The sequence below is a fragment of the Rattus norvegicus genome, chromosome X, assembly GCF_036323735.1.
Source record: "Rattus norvegicus strain BN/NHsdMcwi chromosome X, GRCr8, whole genome shotgun sequence".
In the NCBI taxonomy this organism is placed as follows: domain Eukaryota; kingdom Metazoa; phylum Chordata; class Mammalia; order Rodentia; family Muridae; genus Rattus; species Rattus norvegicus.
The window spans coordinates 126,296,118-126,314,650 of NC_086039.1; the positions used below are offsets into that span (position 1 = coordinate 126,296,118).

Here is an 18,533-nt window from a genome sequence, read left to right on the forward strand (position 1 = left end):
TTTATTTTTTTACCCAAAGTGAACAGGACACAGCAAAGACACAGTCGTGAGTCTGGCTCTCTTCCACTCTCCTTTCTGTGAAGTGGGAGGAGTGCTATCCCATCAGATTTTAAGGGCTTCGGCCCTAAGTAGTTGCTGAAAATTTAAAATCTAGACCAACTTTTGGCTAGACCATGTCTTAGAACAGGGAGCTGCACTTGAGAGTATACACAATGCTGTTTCAAGTTCAATTTCAGTGTATATGTTATGTCTATGGACACACATAGATTATCAGTTAAAACAGTTGTGTGTGCGCGCACACGGAGAATCAGACAAATTGGTCATTTGACATTAAAGACACTCCAACTGTTATATTGCTTCATTGGGTTTTGTTTTGTTTTGTTCTAAATGGGCTTCACTCAAAATGCTCAGTGTGCTGTTACTGTGCAGGGAAGGACTCATTGTCAACAGTGCTATTTGTGCCTGTGCTTAATGGCAAAATCCTTCCTTTGCCCAGCCTGTTTGCTCACAGCCTGCTCTAGGGCTCTGCACCTGTAAGCAGCAAGCCTCCGTTCAGAAACAGCATAGACAGGCTGTGTGTTAGTGTTTGTGTTAGTGTTAGGGATAGGGCTAGGGCTAGATAGAACTCCAGCCTTTGTCTGCCGGGTGGTCCTTCCAGAGGACAAAAACAATGTCCAGCTTTTATAGTTAAAAGCGATCAACCTGCTGCTCCCTATAGGAAAAGTTTCCAATTTGCAGATAGAGGGCAGCTGTTGCAAGCTTTCCTCAGTAGGAATGTGCCAGTCTAGCAGCTTGGGTTAGGCAGCAGTTCCTTCCCGATCCACATTCAGCCTGGGCAACTGTGCCTCATTGCTTTTCCTTTCCTGGATTCTAAGGGCTTGCCTCAAATCTTAATCAATGCCACTGTCCTTCATTCCTGCAGGACATTGGCCCTGAAATATTGTAGGTAAAAGTGTCAACTGACTTTTCATTTGGGGGGCAACTACTTCCCCCCTCCTAGTCATAGAGACCTGTCTTGTAATTTATTTGCTTTATTGGGATTGAATTTAGAGCAAGAGCTCTATATCGGAGCTATAACCCAGCCCTCTCCTTGAGTTTGAACAACATCCCATAGGAAAGATGGTTGTGGTTGTGTGGTTGTGAGAGAAAGACAAGTTCAGATCCCATTGGGAGCCATCTATGCACATGCAGGCAAGAGTCCAAAGGTCTCATGAGTCACAGTAAAGATTTGGAGACAAATTCGGTTTGCCAACTGATCTAGCTAATATCTATTATCACTAAGCCATATTTTTTTTTTTGCCAGAGATGCATTTTCCTACTTATTCACAACAGCACAAGCACAGTCCTTCAATCTCTGTTCCTGTCACTGTTTCCCAAGTCTACAGACGTGCATTGGGAAAGGAAAGCTAGTTCTGGATAAAACTGGAGTTACTCAGATAGACTTAGGTGAGAGGGTACTGCTTGGTCCTCTTCTCAAGAGGGAGGCAATGGTTTAGGGAATAAAGTAACCTTTGCCACAGGCTTGTCTAGACTCTGAGTGACTAGAAAGTCATCTTGCCTCTCATTTCCTCTCTGTGGCTGGGCAGGCATTCTTATTACAAAGTATACGTAGTTCGGTCATAGAACTCCAGCCCTCAACACTCTTCCATAGCCACCTTCTGCTTGTCCCATTCCAAAGCAGTTGCATTTGGTAATGTTTGTAGTGTGGTGTCTCTCATGCACTCAATCATTTATATGGCCCTGGATCAAAACAAAAAGAGGCCCACCTCTCTTCTGTGGGGTCATTACCAAAGGAAGAGCTACAGGCAGATGGAAACATCAGTGGGTAATTCCCTCAAGTTTGGAAAGATTGCTCAAAGTGGACAAGAAAGAAAGAGAGCCTTTGATTTCTCAGGGCTTGCTGGAGTTCACCCCTCCCCAACTCCCATCACCAGGGAATGCATCTTTCCAGACTGAATGTCAAAGAAACAAGTTTAATCAAAATTCTCTCATGTCGTGCTTTTCCCTTTGGAGCTTGCATTCTTTGGTGCAGAGTACAAACCAATATGCGTCAACAGATCCCCTCAAGCCACAACATGGGGACGCCCCCCTCCTTTCTCCAGGCAGTATAGAGAGCTCATTTAACCAGGCTCAAAAATTCTGCCAATGGGAATGTGCCATTTAGGCAATGAGTATTGCCTTGCTAGCCATTAGAAGAGGGTTTGGTAAGAGGAGATTTATCATTATATTCAGTCCTAGATTGATTTTTGCAGTGTTCTTACAGGGAAGGAAACAGTAGCATTGAACACTTATCCTTTAGTTCAGCACTGTGATAGACTGTATGTGTGTGATAGATAGTATGTGTGTGTGTGTGTGTGTGTGTGTGTGTGTGTGTTCATGCTCACATGTATGTACTCTCGTAGAGCATGCAAAGGAAATTCATCTTTTTAAAATTCTTTAATTAACTAAGTAATTAAAATTGATGTGTATGGGTGGTTTCCCAGCATGCACGTCTCTGTATCATCTGAATGCCTTAGTGTCCATGGAGGCCAGAAGATGGTTTTCCTGGAACTGGAGTGATAGGCAGTTTTGAGCCTATAGTTGCTGGAAATTGAACCTGGATCCTCTAGAAGAGCAGCCAGTGCTCTTAACCGCTGAGCCATCTTTTCAGCTCCTAGATTTCATTATCCTTGAGGGGGATATACTTTAGTTGGGGGAAGTTATATTTATACATTATTAAAAATATATTTGGTCTAATCTTTTCTCATAAAGGATAGTGCGATCTTTCCCCTGAGGAGCATTTAAGCCAGTTCTAAAACTGCACTGAATAGAAGCTGGGAGCTTCCCTACCTTTGCTTACTAGAAAATACTCAGATTAATAAATGTGTGATTCATTATTTATATTTTTAAAAGGAAGGACAAAGAAGTCAGACCTCTATACTCCCTCAGGTCAAAACTGACCAATCTAATAAGCATTCTTTAGGAAATAGTGGATCCATCTTTCTCACCAGGAATAGTATTTTGCTTTTGTTTATGCACTTTCAAGTCCACAGTGCCCTTGTGTTCTCATTTGACTTTCATTCAGCTAATAGAGTCATGTGCTATAGGTCCTGAGGATACAGTGTTTCCTGAAACCCACAGTCTCTAGTAGGGCAGATGAGAGCTACACCAAAAAAATCCCTCTAGTCCCAGGCTATTGCTAGTGCATATGTAAAGGAAGAACTGTAGAAACCCAATAAAGGCAGAAATCTCTTTCTGGTGGGCTGAGCAAAAGAGAGGGAGGACGATCATGAGGTGGTGATGTTTCAATCCTGGATGGTGTACAGAGACTGAGGAGGGAAAGAAGACATTTCAAAGAAAGCTGGAACAGGAAGACCAGTGCAGACTTCTGTGGCATGTGCTTTGGGGGAATGCTGTTTGAGAACAAGGTTCCTTAAGGAAGGAAGTGGGAGAGAATGCTGGAGGAGTGAGCACAGTGGGGGGTTGGTCTACCAGGCTCTCAAGGTAAATATGAAGTTATGTAGGGGCAAAGAAGGTAATGTAGAGGTGTGGAAAGACGTTTTCCGGGGTGTGGTGGGGAATAGTGTGACCAGATCAGTGTTTTGATGACAGCGAATTACATGTGGGGAGACTGGGAGCAGTAGAGATTGTGAGGAGGTTACAGTCTCAGCTCCTGTAAGGAGGGATGAGGAACTTCTGTTTTTATCAAATGTATTGGGGTCACATGTGCTTGGGACTTGCCTTCCGCCCTGGACTGTAAGTCCACATCTTTTGACTTCTCAGTCATCTTTGCATTCTCAGAGTGTGGCATAAATTCTCACTACATTCACTCATTTGGTAGATTAGTGGTAATTGGACATTGCCAGTAAAAAATGGAGAGGACTGTTCAACACGAGCGACAGTGGGTTAGAGAGCAGACAGAATCATCTCCAGTAGTGTTGGGAGGGTTGCTGTTTGGTTTTTGTTAGCTTGGCATAAGCTAGAGTAATCTGGAAAGAGGAATCGCAACTGAGAAAATTCTCCCATCAGTTTGGTCTGGGGGCAAGCCTGTGAGTCATCGCTCTGATTGATGATTCCTTGTGGATGGTGCCATTCCTGAGTGCTATAAGAGATCAGGCTGAATAAAGCATTGGGAGCAGGCCAGTAAGCACCATGGTCTCTGCTTCAGGTTCTGCCTTCAGATTCCTGTTTTGTGTTCCTGCCCTGACTTCCCTCAATGATGGAAATAACCTTCAAGGTAAATGTAAAGCCTTTCTACCTCAAGTCTCTTTTATTCGGTGTTTCAGCAACACAAAGCAAATAGGACAAGAGGACCAACTCAGTTTATGTAGATGTCCTATGAAAATGCAGCTAAACTTCTTCGAAGCCCCTGAAATGTTCTCTGCCTCCATGAGCTCCGAATCTTCATTTTGCTTTTCTACAGCATTACTGCAAATTCTGTTTCCTTCATTTGTGAGTCATAGCAAGACTTGGGACAAAGAGAGGTATTTGAACAAAGATGTTGAGTCTATCTTTAGATACCCGAGGGAACAGTCCATATTTTTATATGCTTCTTTCCATGTGTAGTGGTTTTATTTTTGTTTTTGATAGTCTCATGTAGCCAAGGCTGGATTAGAATCTTTTAGGTACCTGAGATGGTGGTTTGATGGGGTTAAGGACAGAATGCCTGGCCCTATACATCTTATGTAAGCACTCCACCAACTGAATTACATCCTCAGTCCTATTTTTGCTAGATTGTAGTCATTTGCTTGCCTGGAGGTAAGGGCTGCACCTCATAGCACCTTAGTTTCTTTTCTATCTCATGACTGTAGAAGACGCTACAATCTTGCATATGTTTGGCTTGTGAGCCTTAGCAGTAAATGGATGAGCCATTTCTCCAGCTCCATTTCAAGTGTTTGAAGTGGTGACTATCGAGTGAAACTTTCTGCATGAAGATATGGCTTATATGCCTTTCCCCATTACAATCTTATCTGGGCGAAAGGGCGATCCCCCATTAGCCACCCTTGACAAGACTTGGCATTGGAAAAATATTCTAGAAAGTATTGAGAAATATTATGAAAGCTTTTCTCACTTGTCATTAAGTGGCTTTTTGTGTGGAAAGAAACGAACTAGCAGAGTCTAGAAATGGAGAAGGCAGAGGACCCAAAGATCAATAACACATGGAAATACAGAAGTCTTCCTCCCAAGTGCAAGGACTTCCCATAAAAGGCAGGAGGGACTGAGGAACTGTTAACTCTGCTCATCCTGACAGCAGACACAACTGATTCTCTTGCCTCAGCCTGGGGCTTTTTTTATTTAATGTAGTAGAAGTTGTTTTTTTTTTTTTTTTTTGGCCAGGAAAATGCCAGAAAAATAATCAAAAGCATCATGGTTGCTATTTCACTTCCAAGGGTGAAGAGGATTTGCCCGTTGTGTGAGGAGCAAGGTCTGTGCCTTGGATGTCCACTGTGATAGGGTCAATTACAATTAGGGGTCCATTAGCTTGTTAGGACAGAATGCATTTCTCCTTGCTCTAGCATTATTCTTATGTTGACAGTCACCTCTTGTTAGCCATTTCCCTGTGAACAGCTTATCATCCCTGCCCCGCCCCTAACCCCTGCACTCTGACACTTAGGACACTTATGGGCAGTGGAGCTTCAAGTGCTAATACTTGGGGTGTGTAGTTTTGATCTGGGTCCAAATCAAACAATTAGGAAAACCAATGAACTATTTAAACAATATTCCATCACACAGTAAAAGCCCCTGTATTCCTGCTGCACAAGAGACTGTTTTAAGTTCTGTTTGCATTACCCACTGTTCGGGGTCGACTGTGTCAGTTTTTCTCTCAATAGCTGCAGATAATCAAAAGCTGAACAGATTACTCTCGTGGGCCTTTCTACACAGCAGGTCCCCATCTTGACAAACTTTGCTTCACTCATCTCATCTCACAACAGAATTCTGTTTTTGACTTGGAAAACAATTTGTCCCCTTTAACCAAAGAAAGAAGCCACGCTCTCCCTTTATAGAAATACTTGAGGATTTAGGTGAGCATTTCAGTTTCTATTATGCTTAGCCTTCTTCTGACCCTGATTGAGATAGGAGCTCCAATTCTGTGTTCTCAAAGTTCAGATGGACAAGGACAGTTTTGTGGGAATATCCAGGACTGGATATAAATGATATAAAGGATATAAATGAAACAAGACACATGCTGAAGATAGGTTATTTATGCATATTGTTATGGTGAGAAAGTCATGCATTCTTACATGGCCAGGAAAGATAGGATAGGGGCTGTGGTTTATTACGGGCTGCTGTTCAGCCTGAGAACAAACAGCTTCAAAAGGAAGAGGTATCCTCTCTCAACACATGTAATTTGTTCTTGACCAGTTCAGCATGCATCTTGCTGGAGTTAGGAGGTAGAAGAAAGAATAGCCTTCCTGTTCACCTAATGATGTTCTCATATTCACATCCTCTTGTAGCTCTACACATTCTGTGTCATCATTCTTGTAGTCTCAAATGTTCACTCTCTTATGGAACTCACTGTGGTAGGTGTAGAGCAGAAAGAATAAGTCTAACTCTAGATCTAGCCAACAAGCAATCTGAGTGGGCAAGTTACCTCCTTGTTCTGGGACTCCCTCTTTCATAAGATGACTTCTAACTATTCTTCATGGTCATAAAATTCCAAGGATACTCTCATGTGGATGCTTGTGTTTCTTATTTCTTAGAGTCTCATTATTGGTTATGCCACAAGGATGTTAGTAGCTCCCACTTTCCTGATTGCACACTGAGTCCTGGTGACAGGTCTGGGGGATACTGCTTACCACATTTTCTCTGCTTCAAGGTGCCAATAGAAGATAGCTGCTCCTTCAGTAACACTCTCTTCTCTACTGGGCATCATAAATTTTGATCTCTATACTGTACCCTTTCCATTAGCAAGCAAACATATTTCACTAAAATCTTCGATAAACTCAAGGCTAGCCTGGTCTACATAGTGAGTTTCAGGCCAGCAAGGCCTGAAACCCTTTGTTCAGTGAGACCCTGCCTCAAACCTAAACCCAAATCAAAGAAAAAATGAACAACAACAACAAAAATCCCTTCTGTTCACTCCATTTCTCTCCCCTGACACCAGTTCGAATTTTTCTACTCCTTATAGCAAAGCTCCTCAAAGTAATTCTTTATCTACTATGTCCAATCTCTCTCCTCCTATTTTCTTTTTTATTATTATTGAGAGATACTTTACACACCAAAAAATTTAGTGTTTTAAAGGGTACAAGCTACTAATGTTTCAGCACATTGGTTATGTTATATAACTATCACCACCACTTCCAGGGCGTTTCTGTCATTCCGTAAACAAACCTTATTCATTATGCCTGCCCATACCCCCAGTTTATTCCTTTCATCGGCTCTTGGCAACTACTAGTCTATTTTTTATCTATATGGATTTGCCTTTTCTGGATATTTTCTCTAGATGTAACCATATGATATTTTCCCCTTGTGTTTAGCTTCTTTCACTCAATGATTGAGGTTGACTCATGTTTTAGTACGTATCAAGACTTTGTTTCTACTTCTGAGTTAATACTGTCTCATGATATTGGTAGATTGCATTATGCATGTCTACTCATCACTTGGTGGACACTTCCTGGTGATTATGAACAGTGTTGCCATGAATATTTGTGCATCCATCTAGTCTATCACTGACCTGTGCTAGTCAGGCTTGAGTCCTCTACTGTGTTGTAGAATCTTCCTCCTTTCAGGTAAATAATGATCTTCAGAGACAATGATTGATTCTTAGGATCAACTTATTTATTAATATCTGATACATTGTTGTCTTTTTTCTGGGGATGCTGGACATTGTCCCCTGGGTCTTGTATATGTTAAGCTGGTGACCTACCATTGAGTTCTAAACTCCCCTCCCTTTTCCTTTTTGAATCATCTGTTTTATATAGGGATGGATTATGAATGCATCCCCCAAATTTTTAAGTTGAAATATTATAAGCTGGGTTTTATTTTAACTTTTATTTTATTTTGTTTCAAGTATTATGTGCATAGATTTTTTTTGTTCTGGATGTATGTCTGTGTACTTCTTGCATGCCGAATATGGAAGAGGACAGCAGATCCCTGGGGATTGGAGTTACAGATGGTTGTGAGCTGCCATGCAGTGCTGGGAATTAAGCCCAGGTTCTTTGAAAAGAGCAGCCAGTGAATTTGACTATTGAGCCATCTGTCCAAGGGCAAGAGAGAGGGTCTTTAGGAGATGATTAGGTCATAAGGGTTCTGTCCCCAAAATGAGATCTGTGAGTTGTAGGGAAATAGCCTACCTCTTTTCCTCTCTACTTCTGCCACATGATGACACAGAGTAAGAGGTGCCATCGTGCAAGCAGAGAGTACCTCATACTACATGTTGATTCTGCTGGCACCTTAATCTAAGCCTTTCTATCCCCTGGCAAGATGTCTTAGTGGGACAAAGCATTCGCTGCCCAGCTCCTGTGGCCTGAGTTTGAGCCCTAGAACCCATGTAAAGGTGGAAAGAGAACATCGACTCCACAGAGCTCTCCTCTGACACACACCATATGCCCCCACCCCCGCCCCAGTGAATTCCAATCTTTTATAAATAACCTGGTCTAAGGCAGTTTGTTTAAGAGCATAAATCTTTGGACTAAACCAATTGGCTTTCAGTACATGCCACTTCTCTAGCTTGTTGTGGTCTGTCCTGAAGTTATCCGTATTTTGATGCTAATTCCACTGCCCCAAGGACAGCTGCCTAGTCACATACTCAGGAATCAGGTCATTTCACCAAAACCTTGCCATTGAATTTGTAAAGTACAGGTGAGGGGCAGGTACAGGATAGAAGGAGGCCTGACATTGGAGGAGAAGGAAGGATGGGTGGGAGAGAAGTTTGAAGGAAGAGGAGGAGACAGGACACAGAAGAGAGAGAGGGGAGAAGCCATGGCAGGTGATGTTAAGATTCTGCTCTGTGTATTTACAGGTTGTTATTAATGTTCTCAAGGGATGGATGGTACTCGGCTTTGTATGTTTAAGTGGGCAATTATATCTTATCAATTGGATCTAAGATTATTGTGTTGTGTGTTCTTTTATGTGAGGGTTTGAGTGTAGGAAAGTGTGCGGCTGGGATGTGTTTCTGCCAAGATATCTAGCAGATATCTTGGGGCACCGAGGTGTAGACCCAGTGGGGTAAAAGACTACTACTACTTTTTATTTTTATATTTTTACAACAACACTAGCTCCTCCTTTTCTCAGTCTCTTTTGACAATTGTTCTTAAGCTAAAAACTATGAGGTAATTCTGGATCATTAGGCTGCTAGCTTTTCTTAGTCTAATCTCACTTTTCTGGCAATCTCACCTGCTTCATATATTTAAATACATTTTAACCTTTGGTGGAGTACAAATGTTGATTCTTAGCTTCTCTTCAAATCTAGACGCATCTATTTAAATTTAAATGTTTAACGAATTGTCACAAATTGAATTTCTAGGCTCTTACCTTATAATATGTCTTGTACAATATTTCGCTTTAAGAGTAGAAATTCTAGATTGTGTTGTTTAAGCCAAAAATTTTGAAGTTGTCATTGACATTTTTTCCTACAAATCCTACACCTACTTTGACAGTAAGCATTAATCATTCTTCTTTTATCTATCTATCTATCTATCTATCTATCTATCTATCTACCTATCTATCTATCTATCTATCTTTGTATGTCATGGCAGAAAGGGGGAGGTCAGGGAACAATCTGTGGGAATCAGTTCATTCTTTCCACCATATGAGTTTCTGGAATCAAGCTCAAGTTATCAGGCTTGGAGTCAATCATTTTAATCTGCTGAGTCATCTTACTAGCCCCAAATTATTAATACATCTCATACCATAGATATGTATGCATATAATCTTCATATAACATCATTATTTGAAACACTATACAACTTATTCTCCTCCAGTAAAATGTAAGGTCCATGAGTAAATGGAGCTTTGTTTATTAATGGTTCCATCTCCACACATAATAGGCGCATCCAGCCTGTGGCCTACAGGCTCACATACTTTAGGATAGTTATGAGTGAAGGTCAATACAAACTCATTAACTAACTTAAAAGATTATAGGATTTTTGTGACTTTTTGTAAGTTGACTTCATAGCTCTCATGTGTGAACTTAGTAGATGATATCATTGTGCCTCAGTGTCAAAGGTTAGACATGTCTGGAATATTTTGTACTACTTAGCAAATACTCAAAAATATTAGTCAAACCCTTCATAATAGTCCCAAATAATATAAAATACCTCAGTGTGACTTTAACCAAGCAAGTGAAAGATCTGTATGATAAGAACTTCAAGCCTCTGAAGAAAGAAATTGAAGAAGATCTCAGAAGATGGAAAGATCTCCCATGCTCATGGATTGGCAGGATTAATATAGTAAAAATGGCCATTTTACCAAAAGTGATCTACAGATTCAATGTAATCCCCATCAAAATTCCAATCCAATTCTTCATAGAGTTAGACAGAACAATTTGCAAATTCACCTGGAAAAACAAAAATCTCAGGATAGCTAAAACTATCCTCAACAATAAAAGGACTTCAGGGGGAATCACTATCCCTGAACTCAAGCAGTATTACAGAGCAATAGTGATAAAAACTGTACAGCATTGTACAGAGACAGGCAGATAGACCAGTGGAATAGAATTGAAGACCCAGAAACGAACCCACACACCTATGGTCACTTGATTTTTGAGAAAGGAGCCAAAACCATCCAATGGAAAAAAGATAGCATTTTCAGCAAATGGTGCTGGCTCCACTGGAGGTCAGAATGTAGAAGAATGCAGATCGAACCATTCTTATTACCCTGTACAAAGCTTAAGTCCAAGTGGATCAAGGACCTCCACATCAAACCAGATACATTTGAACTAATAAACGAAAAAGTGGGGAAGCATCTCAAACACATGGGCACTGGAGAAAATTTCCTGAAAAAAACACCAATGGCTTATGCTCTAGGATTAAGAATTGACAAATGGGATCTCATAAAACTACAAAGCTTCTGTAAGGCAAAGGACACTGTTGTTAGGACAAAACGGCAACCAACAGATTGGGAAAAGATCTTTACCTATCCTACAACTGATAGAGGGCTTATATCCAAAATATACAAAGAACTCACGAAGTTAGACTGCAGGAAGACATATAACCCTATTAAAAATGGGGTTTAGAGCTAAACAAAGAATTCACAGCTGAGGAATGCCCGATGGCTGAGAAGCACCTAAAGAAATGTTCAACATCTTTAGTCATAAGGGAAATGCAAATCAAAACAACCGTGAGATTCCACCTCACACCAGTCAAAATGGCTAAGATCAAAAACTCCAGCGACAGCAGTTGCTGGCGAAGATGTGGAGAAAGAGGAACACCCCTCCATTTTTGGTGGGATTGCAGACTGGTACAACCATTCTGGAAATCAGTCTGGAGGTTTCTCAGAAAATTGGACATTGCAGTACTTGAGGACCCAGCTATACCGCTCTTGGGCATATACCCAAAAGATGCTCCAGCATATAACAAAGACACATGCTCCACTATGTTCATAGCAGCCTTATTTATAATAGCCAGAAGCTGGAAAGAACCCAGATGCCCTTCAACAGAGGAATGGATACAGAAAATGTGGTACATCCACACAATGGAATACTACTCAGCTATCAAAAACAATGACTTTATGAAATTCATAGGCAAATGGATGGAAACTGGAAAATATCATCCTGAGTGAGGTAACCCAATCACAGAAAAACCACACATGGCATGCACTCATTGACAAGTGGATATTAGTCCAAATGCTCAAATTACCCTAGATGCATAGAACACATGAAACTCAAGAAGGATGACCAAAATGCAGATGCTTCACTCCTTCGTTAAAAGGCGAACAAGAATACCCTTAGGAGGGGGTAGGGAGGCAAAGTTTAGAACAGAGGCAGAAGAAACACCCATTCAGAGCCTGCCCCACATGTGGCCCATACATATACTGCCACCAAACTAGATAAGATGGATGAAGCAAAGAAGTGCAGGCTGACAGGAACCGGATGTTTATCTCTCCTGAGAGAAATAGCCAGAATACATACAAATACATAGGCAAATGCCAGCAGCAAACCACTGAACTGAGAACAGGCCCCCCGCTGAAGGAATCAGAGAAAGAACTGGAAGAGCTTGAAGGGGCTCGAGACCCCATATGAACAACAATGCCAAACAACCAGAGCTTCCAGGGACTAAGCCACTACCCAAAGACTGTACATGGACTGACCCTGGGCTCCAACTGCATAGGTAGCAATGAATAGCCTAGTAAGGGCACCAGTGAAAGGGGAAGACCTTGGTCCTGCCAAGACTGAATCCCCAATGAATGGGATTCTTGGGGGGAGGGCAGTCGGTAATGGGTGGAGGATGGGGAGAGGAACACCCATATAGAAGGGGAGGCGGAGGGGCTAGGGGGATGTTGACTTGAAAACCAGGAAAGGGAATAACATTTGAAATGTGAATAAGAAATACCCAATTTAATAAAGATGGAAAAAATATTAGTCAAAGAAATGAAAGGGAAACATATTACCTGGTTGATTTGAAAACTTTTGAACATAACCATTTGTTTTGGCAGGACCGAATTTAACAGGTTTCAAAACAGTGGTTTTCTTTTTCTTGCCTAATTTTAACTGCTTTGTGATCTGGGGTGAGACTCATTTTCAATGGCATTATAAGTTTCTCATTAGTAACTAATTTTCCTAAAGGAAAAATGTTTTAAAGTATGCCTTCTTGATTTTGGTTATTGGTATTTGAGTTCTGGACAGTTGGGTGAATCAAGACCAATTAATTATATTTGTGGCTTTGTTACTTATCTATAAAGTGGGGATGCCAAGAGCCCCTCTCCCTTGTTGTAACAAAGAGAAGTAAATAAAATAATGTATAATAATTACATAGGACAATATTTAGCAGCAATTACATCCTTAGAGAACAGTAGCTTTTGTTACTTTTATTAAGATGTAAAAGAACTTAAAAAAAAAAAAACCGAGGAAGTCCTGTAACAGAAACTACTGAATACATTTCTCCAAGAGAAAGTGGAGTGGCTGGCTGTTCAGGTCTTTTGTGTATATGGCATTTCTTTGGGAAATGCTCCAAAATTTGAAGGACAATTGCTTTGTTCTTTTCCTCTGAAGGGTTTTGTGCCCTGGACATATTCTCTTCATATTCTCTAACCACACAAGAGGAGTCACACCTTAAACTCCTCAGACTTAGTATCTCCACTTCTTCATGTTTAAAGCTGTTGTCCCAGGTTCTGTGTTCTGACTCTAGGGATTATCCTCACTTGGTATACTGTTAGAAACTTGGCAGTTTCCTTTGTGGGAGAAAGGAATTCCTGGGGGCTGATCAATCTGGCTTGCTGAACGAATAGACTTGGGAACAAGGTAAAACAATGGTCTCTATTTCCATGCTGTGGAACCGACTAGTAGCTTGCTGTCAGCCATATGTCCTGTTAGTTCCCAGTCAAATATAGTTATCACAGAACTAGCCTATAATTGCCACTGCATGCTGGCTTCCACTAGTGCAGGGACACCGAGGAAGCCTGAGCTTGCACAGGAGGAACACTTGGCTCCCCATTTCACAGAGGTGATCAAGGGCTCAGAGCTGCTGGTCAGTACTCGCCCCACAGATTTTTACATTCTCCTTTCAGGGTCCACTTCTTCCATTCTTACTTCACCCTTATCCCTCACAGCAGTGAACACTGTGTTGGGCTGGGCACGGACTTATTTATTCATCCATTGAACCCCACAGGGATCGGTAAATACTTGTTAAATCGCACTGCCTCTTTACTGCTTCAGCAGCATCCTTTCTTTTTTTTTGTTATTTAGATGCAATTTTACCTTGTCTTCCCAGGGATGCTGTAAATTTTTTCTGAGTGCATGGACTTCTACCTCATTCCTGTCCCCTGCAGTGCCACACTATACTTTAAGCATTATGCTCTACAAACTGCTTAGGCAAAATGGGGCCCACCCTAGGAGCTGAGTAAAAATTTCTCCTTGACTACTTACTTTTTATTTTTTAACTGTGATTGTTAGGAGAAAATAGCATGCAACAAGCCATCAATTACTAAACCATGTTCTTACTGTAATTCTAGTTCAAATCAAAACCTATCCAAGCTTAGTTGGAAATTAGCAACTTACTCATAAACAGTTGTCCATCCATTTTCATTACTTTTTGTTGCCAGAAGTCCCGTGTTTCCTGGGTAGGTCATCAAGGCCAAATTGTAGCCTTGGGCTGAGACTCTTTTCAGGACTCCATTGCTACTTATGGTAAGCCAGTAGACTTGTCCACCAGGCACCACAAGCCACAGAGGCATCCCGCCTGCATCCCGGCGTATATGCACTGAATTGCCATTGCTGCTAGTGATCGCGCCCAAATCACCTTCGGCGTTGTAGGTGAAGTTATAAACATAGTCCCTGGTTATCAAGTTCATGGTATGTAGGTGAGTTCCATTGACGGTGAACTGGTAGAGTTCTTGGTCAGCAGGAGAGGCAATCTCATAAAGGTTCATATCATTCAGGTGGGCTTGATTCTTGCTAATGGTACGGATTCGAACATTGCCAAGGTCTGCTACATAGAGGGTGCCATCAGGTGACACTGCTAAAGAGGAAGGGGCTTTCATCTTTGCATCTTTGGCGTAGCCACCGTCACCTATGGAGAAAGACCTTGATATTAATAATTGGCATCGAAGAACCTTGAGGGGCATAGCCTGGACGTAAAGCCACACACATTTGAAAACCATTTTAAAAAACAATCAGTAAACCATCATTCTTTGCAGGCTCCCCCTCTGATTATTTTGAAACCCATTATTCAAAAGATCATAATTCTTGAGTCAGTATCACTAAAGATGAACAGTAAGATGTAATTATCTCAGTTACACCAATTTTGTGAATTCCTAAATCCCGCTGTTCAGAATCTATTATATTGCAAGATACAAGAACAGCAAATAATGATAGCCACACAGAATTTCCCTGCAATTCCACGAGTCTTCTTCCTGTTGCTGCTTGCGGGATCTGTTTTAAGATCTTCCAGTCCCACTCTGCTTAGAGGTCTTTCCCTCTGTTAATTTCACATTGTCCCAATGTCAAAATATACGATCTATAAGTGTAACAATGTCTCCAAATATCACCTTGTTAACTGGGATAAATAGATTTATCTTAAATAAAAGATATAAGTTACTAAAATATTTAGGAATCTCATTGTTCAAGAAAATACTGGAAATATTGAACAAAGTCGCTAGATCTGGATTCCCTTGGCCCATTGAAACACAGAACTTATGAGAGCCATTCAATCTTGGATGAGTAGCTTAATTGGTTTGCATGTAGCATGAAGGGATTTCTGTTTGGCAGGTAAATAGAAGAACTGTTGGCATTTATAGGTCTCTTTGATATCCAGAATAACTATTCCATGTTTGGGGAAAAGACTCATCTTTTCCTCTCCTATTTTAGCAGTAAGGAAAGGGCACTGCTGTTTATGGGATTTCAGAGTTTTTAAAATCAAGTAATGTAAGAAACTGATGTTGTAAGAAAGAACTTAACCATTGTGGAATTTAAATTTTCTTGTGCACTCTCAAAGCAGTCTACTTGGGGTCCCTTCTAGTGTCTAATAGAACATGCTTTTAATATGGAAAGCAGTCATTTAGGGCAAGTATATTTTTCCATAATAAAATCAGTAAATATGTTTTAATACCTATTTTCCTTTATGTAATGCAAAAATAATGGCATGATCTTAAATCTGTATGCTGTCAACTTTTTGAGAATCTGAAAAGTTATTCCATTTGTTTGTCCTAAGAACAGCCAAGTGCCATGATGGAGAAACACACTTATCTCTGTGTAACACGTAAGGCAGATGGATTGTGAACAGGTTTTATGGCTTTTCCGGGTCAGTAAGTCAGCTGTCAGAGTTGCCTCTCAATGCATTGCTTTCTCCACGAGCCCACACAATAGTTTATCTGAATTCCTTTTGTTTTCCTTTAGGCTTTTCTGATGCAGGCTTTGCTTTTGAAAAGAGAGAGGGGGAAGCTGCTGAATTGCTAAAAAGGTCATACCTGAAAAACAGTCACAGTTGGGATCAATTTTACAGTCACAGTCAGTGGGAGCACCAGCGATGATGGAGATCTCCCCATTGGTGGTCACTTGCTGAATGCGGTTCACTTTCCTCTCGTCTGTTTCAGCGATGAAGAGCAGCCCGCTGTGGGAGACGCTGATGGCCCTGGCTGACTCCAGAGTAGAGTGAATTGCTACTTTGCTGACCAAGAAATGATCGATGCCGGGCACCTGGCAGTGAATGGGACGCCCTGCAATGATCCGCACACGCCTGTTCTCAGAAATTTGCAGCACAATGTTGTTATCCAGGACATACAATGAATTGTCCATGGGATTGACTGCAAGGTCTGTTGGCCACTCCAATCGCACCTACAGAAAGAACAGAGCGCACATCATCACGTTACTACATCTTCCCAGAGATACTTTTACTGGAAAAATAATAAATAGCTTACTGTTCCTGTACTATTACTGATTTCAGCAACATTGATGCTGTCTGGCAATGAGGGATGCCTAGGTAATCACACAGCATATTTATCATCTCGGCTATTCCCGATGGAGTATAAATTGGTTTTCAAAGTCTTAGAAGTATCTTCTAGAGTAGTGGTTTTCACAGTGTGGTCTCTGGACCAACTACCATAGTATCTCTTGGAAAATGGTTAGAAATGCAAATTCTGAGGCTCTGTCCAAGTACCATAATCCTGGTATCCATAGTATCATAGTCCCTAAGAATGGGGATCCAACCATCTGTGCTTTTGCAAATCTTCTAGTGATTCTGAAGGCTGTTGCTGTAGGGTTGCTGGATCACTAAAATCAACCCTCCCCACCCCGAACACAATCTCTTAATGTCTCGTTTATTCTCAGAAAAGCAAAATCCTAAAGATTTGGGGGCAATAGAGAGTGCTGGGGAAACCAGGTTTAACTCAATCAATAGCCTTTTTGGACAGGGCCTGCCATTAACATGTGCCTAATATCCATCTTGTATATCATGTAGGTCTGGACCTCTAGTTATTACTTCAGAGTCCTAGGCTGGCACATCTTCCTCACTTAGCTGGATCTTGTTTACTCCTTTAGTCCTCCACCTTGGCAAAGAAACAGGTTGGTTTGTTATTTCCCTGAATGTCTGTGAACATTCTTTGGATTAAGCCTTGTGCTAGCTAGGCTTTAGGGATTAAAACAATGCTTCCACGACATAAACCCATGCCTTCAAATAACTTTTTGGTCTAGCAGAGCCCTTGGAAACACTATTAGCAATTACTCTCGATGTTGTGAAAAGGAAGCAATAGAAATGAAATGAAAACCCTTCACATAGACATGGAGTCAGGATATTAACAGAAGAAATGGTATAATAAGCCAAGCATGAAGTATCTAGTAGGAGCAGAGGGGCATGGGTCTGACGACAATTTGGGAAGAGCAAATGGCATGGGTAAAAGCCTAAACACCAGAGCATGACTCATCTTGGTTACAATAAATATTTCAGTAAAGTTAATATAGTTTCAGTGTGTGTAAATAAATAGTGATGCCAACCAGAAGATAGTGACTAGATGTGACAGAGTCAGTCTTGTCCCTTTTACATTTATAACCTGTGGTCCTGACCTCCAATGTGACTATGTTTGGAGAGAAGGCATTTACAGAGTACATTTTGACAGTTGCGATTGGAAGGCTGGATCCCTAATTTAAATCATAGGTGTGATTATGAAAATGGAGATGTTTATATGTGAACATAGCAAGACGACGGACATCTGATTCTCAAAGAGATTGCCCAGGTAAAATGAGCACCTGTGTCATGGGGTTCCAGCGTCCAAAGATATGAGAAAAAAATGTTTGTTATTGAAGATGACAAATCTTTGACACTTTGCTATGACATCTCTGGCAAACAAATATACCAGCTGATGAAAGGAAGCACTCAGTTATTTTGTCCTTGTGTCTGGGGGTAGCCACTGATGGGCTTTAAGTAGGAGAGTGGCATAGTCATATTTGGGTTTAAGGTGGATCTTATTGGCTGCTGTTGTGACAATGTAGGAGGCACAGGTGAGATGACGTTCCCAGAGGAGGCTTCTTGAGTAGGCTAGGTAAGGAATTTCCATACATAAACTAGGATGACAATGTAGGGTATTGAGAATACAAGAATTTGAGATATGTTAGAGAGGAACAAAACAATGTCTGTTCATGCATGCCTGTGTGCCTGTTTGTGTGTGTGTAGTGTGCTCTGTCCAAGTGCTGTGTGAGATGCTAGGAATACACAAATTAAACATGAGTCTACTGTAGTTAATTTCTGGCCACGAGTTGGCTCTGTGCCTGTCCTGACACTTCCCGGCAGTGACTACCTATCTCTAGGCACTTCTCAGAGCACTGTGGTCCATGTGGCAACTCCCTACATCAGCGGTCATTACTGTCCATTTCTCTCCTTTCAGGCTAGACAAAGGCAGCAAAAGTGTCCTATTCAGGACCAAAATAGTGACAGTTATATAACTATTCTTTTTAGCTTTGAGTGAAA

The 18,533-nt window shown here is 41.2% G+C and overlaps 1 protein-coding gene across 8 annotated transcripts in view; it reads right to left on the minus strand.

The window, feature by feature from the left end:
• The window catches only part of Tenm1 (teneurin transmembrane protein 1), an 889,770-nt gene that overhangs the window by 30,150 nt on the left and 841,087 nt on the right, over positions 1-18,533 (minus strand). For all 8 annotated transcript variants that reach the window (XM_063280507.1, XM_063280510.1, XM_039100433.2 and 5 more), the window contains 2 exons: positions 16,042-16,408; positions 14,135-14,645 (listed from right to left, as the gene is read on the minus strand). In XM_063280507.1, coding sequence (XP_063136577.1) covers positions 14,135-14,645; positions 16,042-16,408 — 878 coding nt within the window. The remainder of the gene's footprint in view (positions 1-14,134; positions 14,646-16,041; positions 16,409-18,533) is intronic.